This window comes from Ascaphus truei, chromosome 5 (assembly GCF_040206685.1).
Source record: "Ascaphus truei isolate aAscTru1 chromosome 5, aAscTru1.hap1, whole genome shotgun sequence".
NCBI lineage: Eukaryota > Metazoa > Chordata > Amphibia > Anura > Ascaphidae > Ascaphus > Ascaphus truei.
This window is the reverse complement of record NC_134487.1, coordinates 291221011-291245487: the sequence shown is the minus strand read 5'-3', so window position 1 is coordinate 291245487 and position 24477 is coordinate 291221011. Positions and strand designations below refer to the sequence as shown.

At 45.7% G+C, this 24477-nt stretch overlaps 1 protein-coding gene across 1 annotated transcript; it reads right to left on the bottom strand.

Moving 5' to 3' along the window:
• Positions 1–2417: 2417 nt before the first annotated feature.
• On the bottom strand, positions 2418–14900 carry MRPS33 (mitochondrial ribosomal protein S33). The gene is given in 3 exon segments (XM_075602631.1): positions 2418–2533; positions 2536–2694; positions 14782–14900. Coding segments are annotated over 3 exon segments (330 nt in total). The 5' UTR covers positions 14867–14900; the 3' UTR covers positions 2418–2447.
• Positions 14901–24477: the final 9577 nt, after the last annotated feature.

The following is a 24477-nucleotide window of genomic DNA, read 5'->3' as shown; positions in this document are numbered from 1 at the left end:
TAGTCACAGACGGAGGGAAAGAGACATGAATGGGGATTGTACAAACAGAGCGTATAAATATTACACTGTGAGTCGCTGTAATGAGAACTCTATTCTCTGACACGGAAATCATTATGAGGCTAAAACGTGATTACTTACAAACATATTTTAAGCAGATCATTAAAATCTTTTGCTGCCAGCGGGGCAAGCTGGGCGTTAACCGGAAAATAGGACATTCCCTCCGTCGCAGCCGCTGGACACTCAGCCGCCTCGCCAAGGTAAGTTAATTTAAGGGTAAATTTAGCGGTTAGGGTAGGGCGTTAAGGGCATGGGCTTAAGGTTTTTAGGGTAGGGGGTAGCTTTAGTATTAGGGTTTTTAGGGTAAGGGGTAAGATTATGGACTTCCCTTGGCGGTGAAGTGGCAGACAGCGAGGTGAGTAGCGGCTAAACGGCGGTGGAGATTTGGTCGCAGCCATTTTGCCGCAACCAAATGTCCTAGACCGTTGCTGACCACTGGAAGGAAATAGGTTAATGGTGCCCTGTGCCATTTATAGCCGCTGACCCCTAATGCCAACCCAGGATGCTCCTTAATCCCACCACACGTCGTCACTTACACACGGATACATACAATTCTAGAAAGGATGATGTGATCAACTTTGTACACTCAAGATATGTATTGTAATGAATGGATCGGTTAATTGATATCTTGGATGTGATAATTAGTGGGTGCAATGTGTGATTAAAGTAACATGGCAAAAAAGATGGAGGGCTAAGAGGAGTCCTCCGATAATCAATCACTTACATGCACAACGTGTCTTGGGGGACTCTTAGCTCTCCATTTTTTGCTACATACAATTCTATACAGACATGTCAAAAAAATCCACACAGACACTTATGTAGCGTATGTTGCACACACGGAGGCTATTTACTGATATATTGGTGCTGCACACCTGCGGATGTCGCAAAACGAAGCATTTTTAGTGTTAAAGAGGCAATCCAAGCTGGAAGTGTTTATTGCATTATTTATTTTTTGTAAATAAAGGATTGAAGCAGGGGGTCTCTGGAACTGAACTCCATTAATTTCAGCTCCGGGGACCACCTGCTTCCGGAGATACAGGCCTCCGTAGGAGGTGCCGGTAGCCACTCCACTCGGCTAGCAGCGTTCATGCAATGGCCGCTATTTAAAGCACCCGCGCCCTGCGGGCCGATAGGAAGCAGTGACGTCAGCAGGTTCGGCTTCCCATTGGCCTGAATGACGCAGGAGCTGTAAACTTTGCCGAGATAACCGGCACCCCCCTTTGGAGGTCTGCATCTCAGAAAACAGGGGATCCCCGGAGAGGAGATTAATGGGGTTCAGCTCCGGGGACCCCCTGCTTCAAACCTATGTTAAAGAACGGTAAAAAATAAAGCATGAATTGCTCCTCTGAATTGATCCAATGGAGCCTGAAACTTGGCCGTGTTTCACTTTCTATTTAAATTTAGAATCATTTCTATCATATGATCAGGAACGGAGGGGAGAATAAAGCAATTAACAGCGTGTCGTCCCCTTCCACAGACACAGTGCCCACCTCTTCTCCTGAGAGTTCCTGCTGAAGAGCACCATCCCCATAACATGATGTTGCCACCACCATGCTCGACAGTTGGGATGTGTTGAATGGGTAATGTGCAGTGTTTGGTTTGCGCTTGGGATTTAGACCAAAAAGTTCAATTTTTGTCTGGTCTGACACACAAAACCTTTTTCCACATGTCGTCTTAAGCAATGGCTTCTGTCTTGCCACCCGTCCACATAGTGTACACACACACACACACAACATATATCAAAAAAACAAAGAACAGATCGTGCGCTCCTACAAATTTGGGATAAAATATACTAGTGACATGTTTACAATAAAAGACTCAAGTCTGTGTAACAAAGGAATCATTTGGTTTCATCTGTTGATCAAAACATGATTCAAGCCTGCCATCCTCGTCAAGGTAATATCCGTTTAGCAGCTACCTACACTGAATATATGTCATTTCTTATTGTGCTATGGACTAAACTTTGTGAAATATGTGAAAGCGCCCCGGATCAGAATCTGTTCTGTGTGCTCCATATATGTAAGGCCAATCCTTTTACCAGCAGCATACAGTACTTCTGAAAGGGAGGAAGCACAGGTAATATGTTCAGCCTTCCACAATTATAATGTTATAGCAGATCCCAGATTACCAGCACTGGACACACATCATTGGGTGAAACAAAGAAATAAATTTTCTTCCTGCGCATGGGAACAAATGATGTAACTTAAATGCACTGTAGATAAAAGTCTAAGATTTTTACATTAACATTTTTACATAGTTATTACATAGTAACCTTTTGTAGTAAACTGGTATTTAATGTCGGTTTTCTAACCAGTTTAAAAAAAAAAAAAAAGGTAAAGCGAGGGGTTATCTGAGCTACATTCGGTTCCTGTGCTCATTACGTCGGTGATTTACCTGTAAAGACCAAGGAATCGCAGCTTCTTCATGAGGGCGAAGTAGGCGTTGTGTTGGGGGTACCAGTCGTACACTTCCTTCTCTTGGCTAAAGGCGGCTCGCTGAACAGCTTCACCACTTTCATTGACCTGTTGTCGGTCGGCCTCGCGACCTCCCCGAAGATCCTGGCGCTCAGGCGGGACATCCGCAGGGCATAGCTGGACAGAGAGGACATTGCGGGGCACGGCGGATGGGAATGGCGACCTGCGAGTAATAGAGCACAAGTCAGCCTATCAATACTTTTTGATACGCCTTCAGCGCAAGAGGGGCCAGCATTTTGTAAGACTACTGCTTTAAAGAAGTTATACAAAGGTTTCACAGACACACACACACACACACACACTAGAGTGAGTACGATAGTTGCAATAGCCCCGCTGTTGCGGTGCTTCCTGTGCAACGCCCCAGCCAGAGCAATGAGAACGGCTACATCTGTAGTAAACAAAGAAATCTTGACCCTTTCACTGCTGAACGGTGTTGCACTCCCATCTGGCAATGAAAGGGTTACAAAGAGACTTATCAGTTTCATATGTTTATAATCCCACTGTGCCATGAAAATATATATTTTCTTATAAAAGCCCCAGCGCTGCACCCAGCGCTGCACCCAGCGCTGCACCCAGCGCTGCACCAGAATTTTGCGGGCACAGCGAGTCCCTGAAAGAAAACATACAGAAAATAAGTAACTTGCATACAAGTTGGAGACGGCGAACATGGAGGAAAGAGAAGGAGCTACGCGGTCTAATTGTCCATAGACAGGCCCGCAAACAGTGGGGGGAGAAAGGGCACTGGCGTACCGGGCCCCCGCGGGTTAATTAAATAAATTTTAAAAAAAGTGTAAAAAAAAAAAATGGCGGCGATTACCCGCGGTCCCGGCGCGCATGCGCAGGGCCCGCTCTGCCCCCCCCCCCCTTAACGTGGGACGGAGGGGGAAGGTCCAGCTCCTCCTGCAGCCCGCATCTCCCACCCCCCCCGCTCCCAACGTGGGACGGAGGGGGAAGTACCAGCTCCTCCTGCAGCCTGCTTCCCCCCCCGTGGCCAACTTCCCCCGCCTCCCCCCGACCCCACCTCCGTCGTCGCCCCCCCCCCCCCCCCCCCCCCCGAGTACACCTCCCGCGCCCCCCCCCCCCCGAGTCCACCGCCCGCACAAGTCAAGCGATACTCTACTAAATATGTTGGGGGTCGTGGAAGAGGGGGTGGGAGGCAGAGTGCAGCATTTTAACCTTCACCCACGAGACCGACAGCTGGTCTGAACATCTGTAAGTAACAAACCAGGATTTTAGGGCAGCACATACCTAAACAAAGTGCTGTAGCAATACATCTGCGCTAGAGTGTGCAATGCAGGTAATATATGGGCCCCCACATGACTCTTAACCAGTGTATGGAATAAAAGAGCGTTATTTTCATATCCTAACCCCGGTGCATGGTCCATACATTTTGTGCAATGTGACGGGTTCCTCAGAAGGCTTATCTGGCGTGAATTTAATTACAAAATACACACACACACGGATGTTCTAATTTAATGGATGAACACCTATGATGTTCGGAGTTAGCTTCAAGCTTGCAAACTACGAAATTACTCATTGCAAAAAAGTCACAGCTCCGGTGCTGACAGGTAATTATCACTTGTCACTAATGCATCATAACTTAGATGGCAGAATGGATCAATCTTTGACCCACAAGTGGCATAAAGACGCTGACGCATGAGGGATAAAAAGGCAGGTGGGGCATCTAACAGGTATTTAAAAAGAAAAGACTTAAGAACACAAACTGTCATGTCAATAAATTAGACAGGAAGTACCTGAATTTAAATACCCACTGTCTAAATATGCGCTTATACAATTAAAAAAAAAACTATATAAAAAACTGATGGGCAGGGCTTCAATCTAATGTGGAAAAAACCTGCTGCAGCCCACCTGTTAAACAAGGGATTATCCCCAATTATTGTAGCCATAAGGAACTTAAATATCAAGCTCTAACTTGCCTTCCCCCACACTGCATTAGGAAAATATGTCAGCCTCTGGGGTTCAGGAAGCAAAGAACGACACGAGGCAAGGATGCCTCTGTGTTATTCTTTGCTTCCAGAAACTATTTGGGTCTCCAGCAGGCTACCCCTCAGTACAAGAGCACCAGTAATTATGAAAGTCTTTTGATCATATGGTGTGCAGCAGCTTACCCCCTATCTTCTCATAGCCTCCGGGGCTCAAACAGATCAGTTATTGAGTGTTGAAATAAACTTCTGGCAAGTTAATAATGCAGGTCACACTTAGATTTTCTCCTCACAAAACAAGTATCGAAAGCACAGAGAGAACGAGAGGCGACACACACACAGAGAGAGAGAGAGAGAGAGAGAGAGAGAGAGAGAGAGAGAGAGAGAGGAAGAGAGAGATAGAGAGAGAGAGAGAGAGAGAGAGAGAGAGAGAGAGAGAGAGAGAGAGATGAGAGGAGAGAGAGAGAGAGAGAGAGAGAGAGAGAGAGAGAGAGGAGAGAGCGTGGCACAGACAGAGAGAGAGCGGCGAGAGAGAGAGAGCGTGGCACAGACAGAGAGAGAGCGGCACAGAGAGAGAGAGAGAGAGAGCGGCACAGAGAGAGAGAGCGGCACAGAGAGAGAGAGCGGCACAGAGAGAGAGAGCGGCACAGAGAGAGAGAGCGGCACAGAGAGAGAGAGCGGCACAGAGAGAGAGAGAGCGGCACAGAGAGAGAGAGCGGCACAGAGAGAGAGAGAGAGCGCGGCACAGAGAGAGAGAGAGAGCGAGCGGCACAGAGAAAGAGAGCGAGACACACATTTTCAGCTGTTTTATAGCCCGGCTTTATGCTGCAATTCTCTTCAACACATTTAGAAGACAACAACACATTAAAATCGGAGCGACAAGCCGGCAGAGTTTTTTTTTAAAATATGATTGAAGTAGCGGGTCTCCGGAGCTGAACCCCCGTTAATTTCAGCTGCAGGGTCCCCCCCTTTTCCGGAGATACTTACCTCGGTAAGTGCTGGTGCGGGGCGAATAGGAAGCCGTCAGGAAGTGACGTCATCCGGTACCGGCTTCCTATTGGCCTGCGTCACGTGGGAGCTTTAAAAAGCAGAGGGATGCCGGCACCCCCTACGAATCTCTAGAAGCAGGGGGCTGAAGTTAACGGAGTTCAACTCCGGAGACCCCCTTCTTAAAAAACAAAACAAAAAACACTGGCTTGGATAGCTCCTTTAAGGGGCATATATTCTAAGATGTAAAAGCACCTCATGGGACCATTAAAGTGAATGGATCATAATGTGCCCTATGAACTCAATCCATCGAATCAGATCATGGATAGACTGACGAACAACCTCCAAGGTTACAAGATTATGTTAGCCAGGCACTTTCAACAGAATTCCTCTCTCTCATTCTCCTCTCATATTCAAAACGTTTCTAAAACTTGTCGCTTTTTCCTCCGCAATATCACAAAGATACGCCCTTTCCTCTGTTACTCAACTGCTAAAACTCTGATTCAGGCCCTCATTCTCTCACGTCTCGATTACTGCAACCTCCTGCTGTCCGGCCTTCCTACCTCTCACCTGTCTCCCCTACAATCTATCCTAAACACTGCTGCCAGAATCACTCTACTCTTTCCTAAATCTGTCTCAGCGTCTCCCCTGCTGAAATCACTCTCCTGGCTTCCGATTAAATCGCGTATCTCACACTCAATTCTACTGCTCACTTTTAAAGCTTTACATTCTTCTGCCCCTCATTACATCTCAGCCCTAATTTCTCGCTATGCACCATCACGACCTCTTGCGTTCTTCTCAAGGATGTCTTCTTTCTACCCCCTTTGTATCTAAAGCTCTCTCCCGCCTTAAACCTTTCTCACTTTCTGCCCCACACCTCTGGAATGCTCTTCCCCTCAATACCCGACTAGCCCCCTCGCTATCCACCTTTAAGACCCACCTTAAGACACATCTGCTTAAAGAAGCATATGAGTAGCACTGGATAATCATGGACACATGACACAAAGCTTGGCCTCCTGCAGACGCACTTACTAGTATTCCCTCCTACTGTCTCTGTACGTTCTCCCTACCTACCAATTAGATTGTAAGCTCCTCGGAGCAGGGACTCCTTCCTTAATGTTACTTTTACAGTATGTCTGAAGCACTTATTCCCATGATGTGTTATTTATATTTGCTATTTATATGACATGTATTACTACTGTGAAGCGCTATGTACATTTTATGGCGCTATACAAATAAAGACATACATACATACATACAATTGTAGTGTTGGGAAGATGCAGGAATTCATGAATGGCGGTGCAACTGCCTTGGAAAAAAGCGTGGGACCAAAGATTGCAGGATACTGGGTACAAAAGTTTATTGGCACATAAAAAACAGCACAGCAAGCACTCTGACGCGTTTCTGCCGCAAGGGCCTTTGTCAAAGAGTACTCTTTTTTCCAAGGCAGTTGCACCGCCATCCATGAATTCCTGCATCTTACACTCCATCGGTAGGAGCACGCTCAACAGCACCTGGACCTCCAGCAAATTATTCATGCGAGTTTATCCAATTTACTGCATTATTGTACCTTTAGCCAGCGACACCCATACAAGATATACCTACAACAAAGGTTAGTGGGAATCCACACAGAGTGGCTTTTAAGGGTCTGCAAGTGATATTACTGATTGGAAGGTCTGATTTCAAGCATGCTGTTTGTTTCTGGAAAGACAATTGTGATATAAGGACATTTCTATACATGGAAGTTCCCTGTGAGCATTCCATAGGAGTTAATTCTCCTATTCTATCACCTTAGTGTTGGGAAGAGAAGAGAAAAATCTATTGAAGAACATTCGCCTGTGACTGAGCGGCACTGGTGGGGTGTGCGTAAATAAAATCCATTTGAATAATACAAAAAATGGGGTGAACAACAGGACGGACACTCATACACATAATTAAAAGATCCAGTAATTCAGGACACCAAACTGGAGACAAATGCCTTATGGCTTAGCATCATTAAGTAAATATAGGCCTACGTGATACTGAGAATGTAGCATTTTGGGAGTAACCTCATACTGGTTTCTTAGTCACACAAACAAGTTCACAAAATGTATAGACTCTGGATTGTGTTATACAATTAGCGATGAGCATTGTGTGTATATGCAGTCATGTACACTTGCAGAAATACTGCATTTCTACAGACATCTCCAAGGTCAGAGCTTTCTGTTCACATTTCCAAGCAGTGAACACCTTGCTTCCCCAGGCATGGAAAGTTTTTGGTATGTATGTCGTTATTTATTTAGCGCTATTAATGTACATGGCGCTTTACAGCCGTAATACACGTGACAATCATATAAATAACACATAAAATGGGAAAAAGTGCTTCAGACATAAAAGAAACATTTAGGAAAAGGAGTCCCTGCTCTGAAGAGCTTACAATCTAATTGGTTGGTAGTAAGAACGTAGACAGTAGAAGGGCGTCCTGGTAACAGTGCGTCTGCAAGGGGCCAAGGTTTATGTATGAGGTGTAAAGTATCAGCCACAGAGCTACTCATATGCGTCGTTAAGCAGGTGTGTTTTAAGATGGGTCTTAAAGGTGGATAGAGAGTGTGCTAGTCGGGTATTGAGGGGAAAGGCATTCCAGAGGTGTGGGGCAGTCAGTGAGAAAGGTTTAAGGCAGGAGAGGGCTTTGGATACAAAGGGGGTAGACAGAAGACATCCTTGAGTCGAACGCAAGAATCGGGATGGTGTATAGCGAGAAATTAAGAGCTAAGATGTAAGGAGGAGCAGAAGATAGCCCGGTAAAGCGAGTAAGCCATCCGGCTTCAAACTCTGTAAAACCTGTACAATACCAGGAAAAGCACTCTGAATTGCATATACATATATATATATATATATATATATACACACATATATATATATATATATATATATATATATATATATATATATATATATATACACATATATATATATATACATATATATATATATATACATATATATATACACATATATATATACATGTAGAGGTATCAGTACCGTGTTAGCCGAGCTTCAATAATCAAAAAATAAATAGATGATACCGTTCTGTGGCTAACGAAATGCTTTTATTTGTGCGAGCTTTCGAGATACACTGATCTCTTCTTCCGGCGATGTTACAATGAATGAAGCAAGGATAACTTGAAAACAGTCCACACCGGGGGAAGGACAAGCACAGATAACATTCCAAGAGACACTGTTTTCAAGTTATCCTTGCTTCATTCATTCATTGTAACATCGCCGGAAGAAGAGATCAGTGTATCTCGAAAGCTCGCACAAATAAAAGCATTTCGTTAGCCACAGAACGGTATCATCTATTTATTTTTTGATTTTATATATATATATATATATATATATATATATATATATATATATATATATATATATATATATATATATATATATGTTGTGGTTATTTGGGGGGTTCAATATGAGCTTACAGGGGTTCTGTATGTTCTGCTTATATGCTTCAAATATTATAGACTTCAACCATCTTGAGACAGGTCTCTGGAAGCCGATTGTCCGCGCCAGGGCTCAGTGAACAGAACAGCTTGTCAGACTTTCTCCATGCTGTTGATTTAACCTGGTAGATACACAAGCATTGTGTTTGATTGGAAGATGGTGCTCAGAAACCACACATATACTCTATTCAAATAATAATGTTAGATTGAGTGCTGTGTAGATATTCCAAATAAGGCAGTCCATATAATATATATAGCCCAGGAGAGATAAGGGCCTAATGGTGTCCACTTGACAACCACAATAATTGGCTACAATACTTTCCTCCATAAGGATAATGCTATGAGGAATCAGCATAAGGTAATGTGATACAGGGCCCATTAGCTGCCAACAGTCTGCCAGTGTAATCCAGTCATTCCGGGGGGCGCAGAGTCCATTGGTAAGTAGCCAGGAAGAAGTGTAAAGGTACAGGACCACAGCCAAAGTCCAAGGAATGAAAACAATGAAAAATATTAGGGCAACTCCAAATAGATATTTATTGTTTTAGCTCACAATGGATAAGGTGAAAGAAAACGCACCTACGCGTTTCGTGCGCTGGTACTTTATCAAGGTGTAGGGTACAGACAAAACCACACACCTTTATAATTACCTTTTGGCGCCATTCATTGCTGAGAGAGACATCATCAACCTGCGACTCTAAAGAGAGTCTCGCGGATGCAACGTCCATCCTCATTGGCCCTGAATGTCACCTGACTAAAAGTTAATATTGAAAACTTTATTCACTAATAAAAAGTGAATAAAAAACATATAACAGTAACAAAAATCAGTTTACAATGTATGCATAACCCTACCAGATTGACTGGTAAACCGTAAGGTGAAAATGTTCTTCTGCCCATTCCAGGAGGCGGTTCACGTCTCTCAACATTGCGGCACTTATGTTTCCCCCGTCTTTTGATGCAAGTCTTGGAAGTGGAAATTGCTAAAGAGCTTGCTTTCATCTCCCTAAATGTTGGCTAGTAATATGCTGTCTGGGAAATTTAAAAAATCCTAGACAGAATACGGATTTTAATGTGCTCCCTATCCTGACTGGCATTTGTCCTGTGATGCAGAGACAAGCTTGCTCCATCTTAGCAAAACACCTCTGGAGAAGACGTACACGTTTTTTTGCTCAGGGCAAGGTTTCTAGAGGCTGGCATTAAGCCCTGAGGTTTCATACAGCTTCTTGCTGTCGGGGAAGCCGAATGTCTGATCTTTCTGATCAGATGGAAGGAAGTTTTTCTCTTGGCTGGTATTAAATGCCAGACCAAGAAGCTACAGCCTTCGAGATGGGACCATGTTGCTTTTCTTTCAGTTGATGATCCATCCTTTGTTAGGAACTCTACTACTTTTGAAATATTTGATCTTAATTGATCTCTTGATCTCTGTTTTAGCATCCAGTCATCCAGGAATGGGATTACCACAATACTATCTTGTCTCAAGGTTGCTGCCAACACTATCAAGATTTTTGGAAGTACCCTTGGCGTCGATGTGCCCAGTAGATCCAGTCCAACCATAAAAATACATCAGTTGTAAACTGATATCACCGTTTCCTTCTTGAAACAATTGTAAACTGTATGCTTGTTGAATTCTATCAAGTCCTGGACTGCGCTGAACCCTCCCAAAGCTTTCCTCGGGGGGGAAAAAAAACCGAAATAAATCCCCTTAAAGTTAACTTGGATAGATAATGGATAATGTTTTAAGGCAGTAGGTTGTTAACCACTGCCAGAATCACTTTTTTTCCTTCATGGTGGGACAGGGCGACGTTGCTCACAGAACATACTTTTGTGGTGGGAAGTCGTGAAATTCTATTGGAGTAACCAAGTGGTTCTCAACCATTTTTTGAGTAGGGTCCCCCCTTAAGCAGTTATTTTAAATTTTGGGGCACCCCTGCTATTCAGACTTCACTCATCCCCTCCTCGCTTACACGCAACACACACCTTCCTTTTCACAAGTACACATCCACCACTCTCCTTACGCACTCCACATTCACCCTCACACATCATAATCACCCTCTTTCTCTTACTTCCCACACCCCACAAAAAAACCCATCATATTCTCCTCCCTATACAAAGCCCTCACTCTTTACTCCCATTTTCCCCACACACCTCAACCATGTCAGCTTTCCAGCCGGCATGTCCTGCACTGTCTGAACTGGAGAGCCTCCTTGCTCCTCTGTGCCAGGCTAATAGAAGTGGATAATAACCTCTGTCTCAAGGTAGCCCAGGACGTGCTCAGCGAGCAGTTTTCCCTTGTTGGAACGCCACCATTGGCAGAGGATCATGGCACACCAGGGCTTCGTCGCACCCAGGTTGGGAAACGCTAGAGTAACTGTCTGAAGACCCATTGGTTTGAGGTCACTTGGTCATAGGTGAGCAAAGAATCTCAAGCTTCCCCAAACCGTAATATCGTCCTTGATCCCCTGGGAGTGATCAGAATCTTTTTTACTTTGTGAAGACTGGAGCTATTGGTTCCTGGTCTTCAGAAAGGTATGTCGCACATGAAAGGACAATAGAGAATTACTTGTGGGTGGTCTGGGCAGTATAGATCCATAGGGTGCAAACCTGGAGAAACTAAAACAACGGTCTGCCAAATGTCTTCTGGTCTTACGGGAAGTATGTACGTCTAGCGCCAGTTATTTTGTAGACAATACGTTCCAATTCTGGACCAAATAAAGTAAAATCATGAATTGAGCAAAGATGATTCATGGAAGCCATGTCCACCATTTATGGCTTTAGCCATAGCGCCCTTCTCGCCAATGCCAAAACGGCCTATTCTCTCACCGTGAGCTTGACAAGGTAAAAACAGGCACCACAAAAGGAAAATTGATATTAACTTGGTTCGGAAAGTTATGAATGTTGTGTCTAGAAACATCAGCAAAGAGATCCTTCTCCCAATGCACTAGCCAAGCCCTTAGATCCTGGAAATACAGGATGTGGCCATTGCTGGTTTGCAGGCTGCTCCTGATATCAAAAAAGTATTCTTTAAAGTTGCAATACATCTTTTTGTACATTGCATCTTTAATTGCTGAACATCCTGTAATAGGATGGTTGTTTTCCTTGCCAGACGGGAAACAGGTGGACCTACTTTAGGAGCATTGTACCAAACTTAGGAATCCTTCTGTAAAAAAAGGATACATCAATTAAAATCTCTGTGTTGATAACAAGGTTTTGTCTGGCCTATGCCACCCTCCTGGAACATATTTATAATTGATGAATGGAGCGGAAACACCCTTAATTTCCTGCGAGAGCCTACCAACATAGTGTCCTGCTTGTTAGGAGGTACTTGGGAATCTTTGATTTCCATGACCTACCGCCTGGTTTTATTCAGTTTATCCTCATCAACGGGGTTAAAGGAAAAAAACATTCTTCCTTGGACTCTCCTTCTGAAGAGGAAGACAAATATTCATAATCATCCTCCAAACCAGACTCTGAAGAGGGAGCACATGACTCCAGATAACCCCAGCTGGTTCCTCTTTTACTGGAGTACAAGGTGCTTCTTTAAGGGACTCAAAGGTCTCCTGCATAGCCGATCTCCAGCACCTCCAGAAGTAGCCCTTTGGGAGATACCTTCTTAAGGCAAGCCTGGCATAATTTATTTCTGCACTTAACAGGTAATGGCACCCCACAAGCCAACAAACTAGCTTTTTTTTATTTCGCCTCAGTAGGGACTTCAATGAACTTGTTGTCCTAACTGCTTTCCATCACAGTCTCCTGCACAGAAGACATGAAATAGTAGGTAACCCAACTAAATGAAAATCAAAACATACCTTGTACCATATGAGCTGTGTTGTACTGGCAACCCAATTGCTGTCCGGAATGCCTAAAATAGTCTCTTCTCCCAATTGGCAAAAAAAACCTCAGACTTCCGGAACAGCGAGAACCCGAAAAAACACCAGTGAAAGTAGCGCCCGACCTTCTCCGGTGATGCTACCAATACCCTCAAACCTCCGTGCGCTGGTAAAGGGGCCTGCATCGCGTCCGGCATGGGGAAGGTACCCTTCAGGAGCCCACTGCCACATAGGCCACGCGAGACAGACGAGCCCGAGGACTGTTCCCTAATTCCGGACCTACGTCCAGAACAGATGAACAGGACAACCCATTCAATCTAGGTTTTTTTAGTGCGCCAGCTACCCAAGAGTTTTGCAGTGCTACCGTTGGGTCCCCAGATGGAGGATAATTATTTCCCTCATGCCCTTGACACCAGATCACAATGCATAGTTGGTGGACAGGATTCTCCTACTCTGCCCCACTATGCGTGGTCCTTGGAGTGGATTGCACTCTGGTCCAATCCTCCAGCTAGCAAGCTATAAACAATGTGTGTTGCTCTAGCTTGAAACCACCAATATCTACAGGATCCCAGGTCACTTCCCAGTGGAAGCCCCCAAAAGAAAAAAGAATCCTAAAATAAAATAAACTGGCTGCCATCTTATCTTTAGGAAGGAAAGAAAAACACTGACCAGGAGGAGGCAAAGGACCATTATATACAGTAGTTACTCCTACAGAAATTGGCCTTCTGTTCTACCAAAAGGGAAGGGAGTTGTTAAACCACAGGTGTGTGTTGCAATGGGACAAAAAATAAAGTATTTTTCATTTTTTTTAAAAAGTATTTAATTGGCTAAAAGTGACAGCACAACTAGGTCATAAATGGAAAATGTTTCCTGTAAATAAACAACGCTTTTCTGTCCAAAATTGCTGTAATTGCCTTACTTGAAGTAAAGATTCTATGTTAAATATCCACCATATTGATGGATTTTACTGAGAAGTAATTACCCATCATATTTGCAGCGAGACACGATTAGTAGAACGAGAATTTTTCCTTGCAGTGTATTGAAAACGGCACATCATGTGTTTTCGCATAAAATATTGCTTTACTGCAAATGAGTAATTCTACAGTAAAATGCGACCCTATTGATATGTTAGGAGTTTAGGGTACATCATATTTTGTGACAAAGTTACAGAAGAATGGGATTTTAAAGTGTCTGATAGCAGCAACCAACCGGCTTCAATGAAATACAGTATATGGTTTGATAGCGTGACTAGGTTTTCCTGACAGTCATTGACTGCAGTCCACGCTTGGTACCTTATTTTTACGTGTATTGTAATTTAGTAAAGTGCTGTGCACACGGTTTGTGCTATTTAAATACAATTATCCGCTTATAGCGAGGAGCAGCACTTGGCACCGCATGCGTTTTTGATACATTAAAGCAGATTTGACAGTGCAAGGATTACTGATACAGGAGGAGCAGCCCCTGTAAATGCAGGGTTAAGGGCAGAGAGGGGCTTTCCCGTGCAGGAGTTAATGAGAGGAGCAGTCTGCAAGCGCAGGAATTAATGAGGAGTAGGCCAGGCTTAATGAGCAGTAGTCAGTCAGTGCAGGGGTTAATGAGGAGCAGACCAGGGTTAATGAGTAGTCTGGCAGTGCATGGGTTAATGAGTAGTCTGGCAGTGCATGGGTTAATGAGTAGTCTGGCAGTGCATGGGTTAATGAGTAGTCTGGCAGTGCATGGGTTAATGAGTAGTCTGGCAGTGCATGGGTTAATGAGTAGTCTGGCAGTGCATGGGTTAATGAGTAGTCTGGCAGTGCATGGGTTAATGAGTAGTCTGGCAGTGCATGGGTTAATTAGGAGCAGGCCAGGGTTAATTAGTAGCCTGTCAGTGCAGGGGTTAATGAGTAGTCTGTCAGCGCAGGGGTTAACGAAATGTGCAGGCTGTGGCAGCGAAGGAGTTAATGGCAAAGAGCCCCTTTTCCCGGCAGTGCAGCGGTTAACACTACCCACAGATCCATGCAGCCCCTCTCCTCACCTGTCTGACCTCTCCACACAGTCCCATGCAGTGTGCCTAGGAAGTAGTTCCCCCTCTTCCGGGTTTCAGAGCACCAACGGCGCATGCGCTCTGTTGGGTGAAGAGGTGGATGGAGTCAGGGTGACGTCACTGGGCGGTAGCGGAAGTAAGGGTTGCCCAGCAGTAGTGGGTGGGGATTTCGTTGTACGGAATGATGGATGCCTCCGTTGGGCATAGATAGAGAGCTGCCATGGGGAGGCTTTGGAGTTTCCACTTCCCAGTCTTGTAGAGTAGAAAGCAGTAAATCCCACTTATTCTCAGCACTGTCAGCGATGTCACCTTCCAGAGCCAACACGAGATATGGGGGTTCTGGGGCATAAAAAAATGTAATTTTAATGGGAAAGTACAAATATTTATCAAAGAAGAATGGTATGAATATATACAGGTGCACACACCTCTGTGCATACTTATTTATTGTTATTTTACGTGCACGCACCTGTACATACTTTTATAGCATTTTATATCTACACCAGTGCGTGTTTTTATGTGTGTATATATATATGTGTTCATGTGTGTGTACTTTATATATATATATCTCCAGTTATGGGTGTGATATTGTTTGTTTACATGTGTGTATACATGTATGTTTGCACATTTGTAGATGTGTAAGTACGTTTGTCTGTGTTTGTGTATGTATATGTGCCAACAAACAAATAGAAACCCTCTGTAAGCGCTAACCTACACTTGAAAATGTGTAAAATTATGTGAATAATATTAAATATCAACCATAAAGTGAATAGTGATAAACAATAGTGATGAAAAAGCAGCCTAGGGGAACAACAAATGACAGATCATTCCAAATCTGATAAGGCAATATACAAACACAAAATAAGTGTCCCCGGCGCTAATGTGATCAGTCCAAGATACCGTAATCCAACAAAGACAGTCTGTGATACAGGGCTTCTTCTGGATGGGTTGATGGACTGGTTGATTAAAGTTCCAGATGGGAAGGGTGTCCTTAATGTGAAGTCCTCACTGATTCTGAAATAACAGAAACAAAGGGCACACCAATTGCGCAGTATGTAAAAGCAACAAGTCCCTGTCTAGAACTGCAGAGTCCTACTTACAGGATAAAAACTTGCAAATCCAGGGGAGAGAATCTGTACACACTTCACGTCTACACACGACTTTCCACGGACCCCACGTGGTCTGGCTTGTGGAACCTTCCCTCAATTGGCGATGGTGTTCGTGGATGTAAACGATGCAGCACCCCCATGGGTAAGGAAATAGGGAATAGGACAACAGTAGTGTAATACGTAACAAACTTTAATAAAACAATTAAAACACAAAAAGCCCACACTCACAATGTAAGGGGGTGAGTTGCAAAACTCACGGATGCCGTCCGCAACTTGATAGTCCCCCAGTCCGCAACGGAGAGACTCACTGAGCGCAACACCCGCTACCGGCAAGTCGGGTGACGTCAGCGGTACAGGAAGCTCTCCTAGCGTCAGGAACTACGGATGCCGGATCAGCTCAAATCACTAAGCTCCCTATGCGTTTCATGACTCTAGTTCCCCTGAGGAAGTGACGTAGAGTCATGAAACGCATAGGGAGGAGCTTAGTGATTTGAGCTGATCCGGCATCCATAGTTCCTGACGCTAGGAGAGCTTCCTGTACCGCTTACGTCACCCGGTAGTGGGTTTTGCGTTCAGTGAGTCTCCGTTGCGGACTGGGGGACTTTCAAGTTGCGGACGGCATCCGTGAGTTTTGCAACTCACCCCCTTACATTGTGAGTGTGTGCTTTTTGTGTTTTAATTGTTTTATTAAAGTTTGTTACATATTACACTACTGTTGTCCTATTCCCTATTTCCTTACCCATGGGGGTGCTGCATCGTTAACATCCACGAACACCATCGCCAATTGAGGGAAGGTTCCACAAGCCAGACCACGTGGGGTCCGTGGAAAGTCGTGTGTAGACGTGAAGTGTGTACAGATTCTCTCCCCTGGATTTGCAAGTTTTTATCCTGTAAGTAGGACTCTGCAGTTCTAGACAGGGACTTGTTGCTTTTACATACTGCGCAATTGGTGTGCCCTTTGTTTCTGTTATTTCAGAATCAGTGAGGACTTCACATTAAGGACACCCTTCCCATCTGGAACTTTAATCAACCAGTCCATCAACCCATCCAGAAGAAGCCCTGTATCACAGACTGTCTTTGTTGGATTACGGTATCTTGGACTGATCACATTAGCGCCGGGGACACTTATTTTGTGTTTGTATGTATATGTGCCAGTTTACATGCTTGTCTGTGTATGTACACTTTGTTATGTATATGCATGTGTTCGTATATGTGTATGTCTATATGTATAGATGGAGCTTGACAAGGACGTCTTGGTCCAAAATTTCGTCCATTTTTGCTGTTTTTTTTGTATGCTGATGGATTAAATTTAACTTTTATTCATAATTTTGAAGGAGTGCTGTGGATGTGTGTGTGTGTATGTCATCTACATTTGCACAATTCCCTGATGTTACTCTTTATATAGATCACCAGACATAATAGAGTTATAGTGTCTAGGCTGCCATTGCATTTCAAAAGAGAAAAGCCTTCTATGTCTCTACTGTTAATTTTCACACCAGACTACATGTTTCTACCTCATCTTATTTCCCATTTCCTGTCTGCATCCATTGTAACCAGATATTCCTCTTACATACACTGTATATTATATTGTGTTTCTGTATTTCTGCTGTACCCGATGAAGGACCCTGAGAGGTTCCAAAGCTTGTAACATATCAACTACTTGTTGGTCCAATAATAGGCTTTATACCCCCTCCCCCCTTTCCCTCCTTTGTTACTAATGTAACAGTGTTTCCCCCACCCAACCGCAGATAGGGGCCATTACAGGGTGCATATACCTGCTGGCAACAGGAGGGCTGAGTCGTCTGCCGATGGTAGTGGGGACACAGGAACAGGCTTCTGGGGTTCATACCCCACATATCTCCTTAGCAGTGCAGCGCCTCCATCTGCCGTGGACTCCAGGAACTAAAGGTGATCTTCCACGGTAGAACTTATTACCTCTCCCCCCAGTAAGGTCACGCACCAGGCAGGAGATATATTGCAAAACAGGAACGGGTTTATTACTACACTCTGCAGTAACAGTTACACGGCAGTCTTCTGCCGGATACAGTCTCTCAGATCAGCTATCACTGAAGATGGTCCCTGGACCGTCACTACAGGCCAAGGGCACCCATAGCCGTCCTAGCTCTTCCCCACCCCCCTAGCAGAGGATGAGGTATGGTCTACACTCACTCTCCCCCGGAGGAAAGAGCACATGGGAAGGCCCCAATCTCAGGCTCCCAGTTGCGTGACCTTCCTTAAGTGGGAAGGAACAACCCCTAACTTTTGGGCGGTCCTGCCCTTAAGTACAGCCAGAATTTGGGCACCCCGTTGTACCAGCTACAACAGGATGTACCACCCTCTGCTGTCACTCAAGTGCAGTACCAAAGGTGAGTGGGAAAACCCCATACTAACTACTGGAACCTGATAGTACCAGGGTTTACTGCCAGCCCATTGTGTAGAATAGTAGCAAGGGGGGTACCCTGCTACACTAATATTTATCAGTGAGACTCCATTGAAGTCTGTGACACATGAGACAAGATCAGTGAGATTGACTCTTAATTAGGAGACTCAAAGAAAATCATTGAGAGGTATCTGTATTTATATGTATCATGTATTTTAAACGTGTCACATAGACTGCAGTGGAGTCTTACTGATAAAACTCGACACTTTTCCAGACCCATAGATCTTACAGATTCCTGTCCTTGAAAGTTGACGTCTCTGGTTGCATTCTGGATATATTTAATTAAAATCCCCAACTGAAACAACTCACTTATTCAGATGTTTTCATATGCAGAGCTGTGAGCTCAGTTCTAGCAGGTCTCACTTAACAGAAGTGAGTCTCACTCATTGTAACAGTGGATGGTCGGTTCCATACACTTCGAAGGAGTCTCACTCATTGTCACAGTGTAAAGTCCCATACACTTCCATAGAGACTCATTGTCACAGTGTAACGTCCCATACACTTCGAAGGAGTCTCACTCATTGTCACAGTGTAACGTCCCATACACTTCGAAGGAGTCTCACTCATTGTCACAGTGTAACGTCCCATACACTTCCATGGAGTCTCACTCATTGTCACAGTGTAACGTTCCATACACTTCGAAGGAGTCTCACTCATTGTCACAGTGTAACGTCCCATACACTTCCATGGAGTCTCACTCATTGCCCCAGTGTAACGTCCCATACACTTCCATGGAGTCTCACTCATTGCCCCAGTGTAACGTCCCATACACTTCCATAGAGTCCTAAATATCCAACTAAAAGCCTGCGTCCATACAGCCTTTGACCGCACGTAGGCGTGTGCGCACGTAACGTCACCCGTGTGGGGCGTGTCTGTGATGTCACGGAGCTTGTTCGCCCTCATTGGGCGAACCACTCACGTGACCTGCCAGTCGCGCAGAGGAATCCGTTTCAATGGATTCCTCGCGTACAGCGTGCCCCCTCCTGCTGTCGCGCGTGCAATGCCTTAAGGGAATGTGATCGTGCCGCGCGCGCACGCTTCCGCGCGGTCTTCGGCAACATGGACGCCGCATAACTCATTTAAAAAAATAAATAAAACAATGAACACATTTTTTTTTTTTTATTTATTTGTAAAAATGTTTTACGAGGAAGTAATATATTGAGAGATACCTTTCGTTTTCAAGTATGTCCTGGGCACAGAGTTATAACAATACATGATTACATTAAAAGAACAGGGTTATACAGTCAATTCTTAGACATTTCATGGACAGATAGAGTTGGAAAATTGGGTACAGGGGATAAAGGGCTTGTGAGTTTCAGATTGAAATAGAGCAGCTTTAACATTACTTTAACATCAGCGAACGGCAGCAAACGGCTCACACCCTTTGGCTGCCCTTCGGCTGCGCCAAAGGCTGTGCGCCTTTGGGGCAACGCAGATGTACACTGGGGTGGGTGAGATTGTATCAACGGGTCGGCTATTGAAACCGCAGATGAGCTGACTCATGGTGTGGACTTGCCCATAGGTACTTGAACCTTTTCAGAATCCTGTCTTTAAAACCCCCTCCTCTGTTATTGCAGATTGTGAGACCTGGGCGGTCCCTTTTATAAACGTGGATGTTTTCCTTGTCTTTCCCTAACTTTAGCAGTCACCAGCAACTGGGGATAGAACAAGATGGCCACCCACTCCTCATTGCTTCCAGGTCAGCACTCTATACTAAATAGCCCAATGCTTTTCAAGGTGGCTGAAACCTGAAGTACTGCGGCAGCCATGATATTTTCTTTGAAATAACAATTGATTCTTTAAAATAAGTTGTATATTATTATTATTATAAGATACTATTGCACAAAAAAATCCTGCTATGCTTCTAAATCCCCCCCCCCAAGAACGAAGTGATAGCTGCAAACCTCGATGTGGATGATCCTACACCTGATAATCTGTAACCAGACAGTCACACTGTGTATGTGCTCTGAGAATAAAATTAAAGTGTCAGGTGACTTGCTCAAAATTGCAATTGTCTGCTTGGCCTCCCAAATCCAATTGCAACAGCAAAATTAAAAAGAAGGAAGATTTGCTTTATTGGAAATCAAGATCTGAGCTTCCGCTTGCTTATACATCAACATCTCTCTCCAACGCACAGTGACCCTACATACACCCCATTACAAATAAACTTGTGTATTAATCATCACCTTGTCCTACATAAAGTGACCCTTCATGCACCTCATTAAAATGTTTAGCTTGTTTATAAATCATTATATTTTCCAGTGCAATTACCCAATGGAAAAATCCTTGTCTTTCTTTAAACATACTTTCAGCCTGCAGGCTGAATCTCCCGTTGCAGTGGTGCTCTCCATAGCATAATAGACAGGATGCACTGGTTGAACATGGGTCAAAATACAGAGCAGAGATAAGCAGCATGAATGGCTCGGCTGGTCTCTGCAGACGGGAAAAATGCATAATGTAAATGTGAATAATGGAGCCCATGGGACCGCTGTGTATGTAATCACTTTGACACTTAAAATACAATCAAATACTGATTCTGCAGCCTTGCAAAAGGCTTTAAACCCTTTATTTGTAAAGGGACCTGTAAAACATTTCACAGCAAGGTTGTGCTGGTCCTTTGAACATTAAATACTTTAAAAGCTTTTGCTGTTGGAAAACAAAACCCTAGATAGAATGACTAAGAACTACTAACTGCATTGTGTAGCTGTAAAAATGGATGTACTGTGTGATTTCCTATTACAGGCAGCAAAACTGAGATCACACATGCTGTTAACAGAAAAGCGCAGCCTTAGACCTCGTTTATAGTGGCTGCTCGCGAAACATGCGCTAAGAATGGCGATGTCGCACAGGGAGGCTTGGCCGTGACGTCACATGAACGGTTCGCCTTCATTGGATGAATCGCCCACGGGACCCGGCCGTCACACGACAAACACAAAATTGTTTGTCTGACCGAGAGTCGCCATCGCACGTGCAGTCACGCTCTCTATGGGCGGCCTCATAGAGAGGAAGTAAGTTATGCGCTCGCCGTCACTGCCACTATAATCGTGCCCTTAGAGAGGATGCCGTTTTGGCTTATTAGGGTGACCAGACGTCCCGGTTTAGCCAGGACAGTCCCGTTTATTTTGTCCTCTGTCCTGGTGTCCCGAAATGTATACAAATGTTCCGGGGTTTTTTGTCCGGTGCTCACAGTTTGCGCATGCGTGCCATTTGTCCCAGTTTCGGGGAGAATATAGTCGCCCTACTTATTGTTTCCTAGGAACTGTCCATTTTTCTCTCTATACGATTCAATTGGCAGCTAACATATCATAGATGTTTTATCAGTGTATTAACCCTTCTTCCAATGCTTTGCTGGCGCCTGTGGCATTGGAAGAGTTAGAACCACGAATTTCTCTAAGTGAATCTGGAGAATAGATTTTTTTTAAGTGAAACTTCTTAGCTGGCGGTGGCTCATTGGAAAATCTCATAGGGTAAAATGGGTTAAGTTGGGACTTCCTATGAAACGGAAGTAGCATACTGCACATGTGCAGACTGGGGCAGCAAAAGGGGGCACATGTTCTCTGCACAGACCTCACACTCTCACTCTCCGCTATGATCCTGAGAAGGGAGGGAGCAGGGCAGCTACTGCTAGGGGGCTGGGCAGCTTTCTCCATCCTGATTGGCTGCATTACACAGCTGCAGCCAATTAGGAGGAGGTAGCAGGAGCCCGGGGTTGGGGCCAAAGCAGCGAGTGCGCACTTGTGTGTGTGTGTTCGTTTTCTCTGGTTGTCATGTGGGGGTGAGTATGACAGGGAGGGAGGATGAACACCCCCTCCCCCACCCCCAGTGTATGCTCATTTGCATGTCTTAGGCAGGTCTGCAACCCCGCCTTTCACCATTATCACCCAGCACACAGCACTTTCACTGCAGCAAAAGATTCTGGGAAATGACATGCAACTGAGCACACAGTGCCACTTTTTGCTTCAAAACCATTCAACATGGTTCACCTATAGGGTTAAGCTTGCTGCATGGTCACAGCTTTAAGCACAGCCACGGTTAAGATGCATAGCCAGTAAACCCACCCACAGACAGACTGTTTCGACCTTAATGGGTCTCTTCAATGTGGGGTCGGTTCTACTGGCTACACAAAAAATGAAGCAGGGATCAGTTTTACCATACTTAGTTACGTTATATACAGTATAACCAACCCCACACTGAGGAAACCCATTAAGGTCGAAACAGTCTGTCTGGGTGGGTTTGCTGGCTATGCATCTTAATCCTGGCTGTGCTCAAAGCTGTGACCATGCAGCAAGCGTAAGCCTATAGGGGAACCATGTTGAATGGTTTTGAAGCAAAAGGTGGCACTATATGCTCATTTGCATGTCATTTCCCAGAATCCCTTGCTGCAGTGGAAATGCTGTGTGCTGGGTGATAATGGATAAAGGCGTGGTTGCAGACCTGTCCAAGACATGCAAATGAGCATACAGAATTATTTCCATTTGCTATATATATATATATATATATATATATATATATATATATATATATATATATATATATATATATATATATACAGTGTTCGACAATCCTATACATTTACACGCCCGGGGCGTGTGGATTTAACCCCCGGGCGGGTAAATATTGGCCCAAGCAGAAAACGTGCTTGTTTTTTTAAATTTCCCGCGCTCGCGCTAAATTTCCCTGCTCGCGCTGAAAAATAAAAAAAATAAAAACTCCACCTACCTGATTGCTGATTAGCGCGTGCTCCCAGGCTTTGTGGGCGCGCGGCCAGGCTCTATATGAGCCAGCCCCCAACGAGCGGCCATTCTTTCTGGCCGGAGATCTATTGGAGAGTAAGTACTCTCCAATCTCTGCATGCTGCGGCCCCTCTGCTCCTTCCCTGTCTCCTGCAAGCCTCCTCCCCGCTTCCCGCGCGGGGCAGGAGATGGTAGGGGGGTGTCCCCCCTTCTGTCCCTGTCCCCGCTTACCCCGTCTTCCTGCTGATCCCCGCGCGGGGCAGGAGATGGTAGGGGGGTGTCCCCCCTTCTGTCCCTGTCCCCGCTTACCCCGTCTTCCTGCTGATCCCGCGCGGGGCAGGAGATGGTAGGGGGGTGTCCATCCTTCTGTCCCGGTCCCCGCTTACCCCGTCTTCCTGCTGATCCCGGCGCGGGGCAGGGGATGGTAGGGGGGTGTCCCCCCTTCTGTCCCTGTCTCCGCTTACCCCGTCTTCCTGCTGATCCCGCGCGGGGCAGGAGATGGTAGGGGGGTGTCCCCCTTCTGTCCCTGTCCCCGCTTACCCCGACTTCCTGCCGATCCCCGCGCGGGGTTGGATATGGTCACGGGGGGAAGGGGGGGCGAGCGGGACAGTGGTGGTGGTCGCGCGGCCTTTCCTCTTCTTCCCCCTGTCGTGTTTGTGTCTGTGTGTATGCATGGGTGTGTGTCTGTGTGTATGCATGGGTGTGTGTCTGTGTGTATGCATGGGTGTGTGTCTGTGTGTATGTATGGGAGAGTGTGCCCAGCTATCATGACGGCGCAGCATAAGGTGTGGGGTGGGGGGGGGCGTCTGCCCGTCTGCCCACTCGACCACAAGCTTCATGCCCTCGAGGGGAGCAGGGCAGTGGCGGCCACGGCGGGGCTGACTGTCCCCTGGGGCGCCCGCTGGGGGACACATCGCAACGTGCCTGCCACCTCCCCAAACTACGACCGCGTGAGGTATGGGGGGGGGGATGTCGGCCTGACCCCCTCCCACGAGCCGGAGATGGGCGCGGGTGGGTGGGGGAGGAGCGTGTTGGTGGTGGTGCTGGTCGCGGCCTTTCCTCCCCCCCCTGTGTGTGTGTGTGTGTGTCTGTGTGTGTCTGTCTGTCTGTGTGGGAGAATGTGTGACACACCAGAGGTACCCCCCCAATCAGTCACCCCCCAGTCAGTGTCAGTCACCCTCCACCCCCAGTCAGTGTCAGTCACCCCTGCCCCAGTCAGTGTCAGTCACCCCTGCCCCAGTCAGTGTCAGTCACCCCTGCCCCAGTCAGTGTCAGTCACCCCTGCCCCAGTCAGTGTCAGTCACCCCTGCCCCAGTCAGTGTCAGTCACTCACCCACCCACCCAGTCACCCCTGCCCCACCCAGCCACTCACCCAGCCAGCCACTCACCCAGCCAGCCACTCACCCAG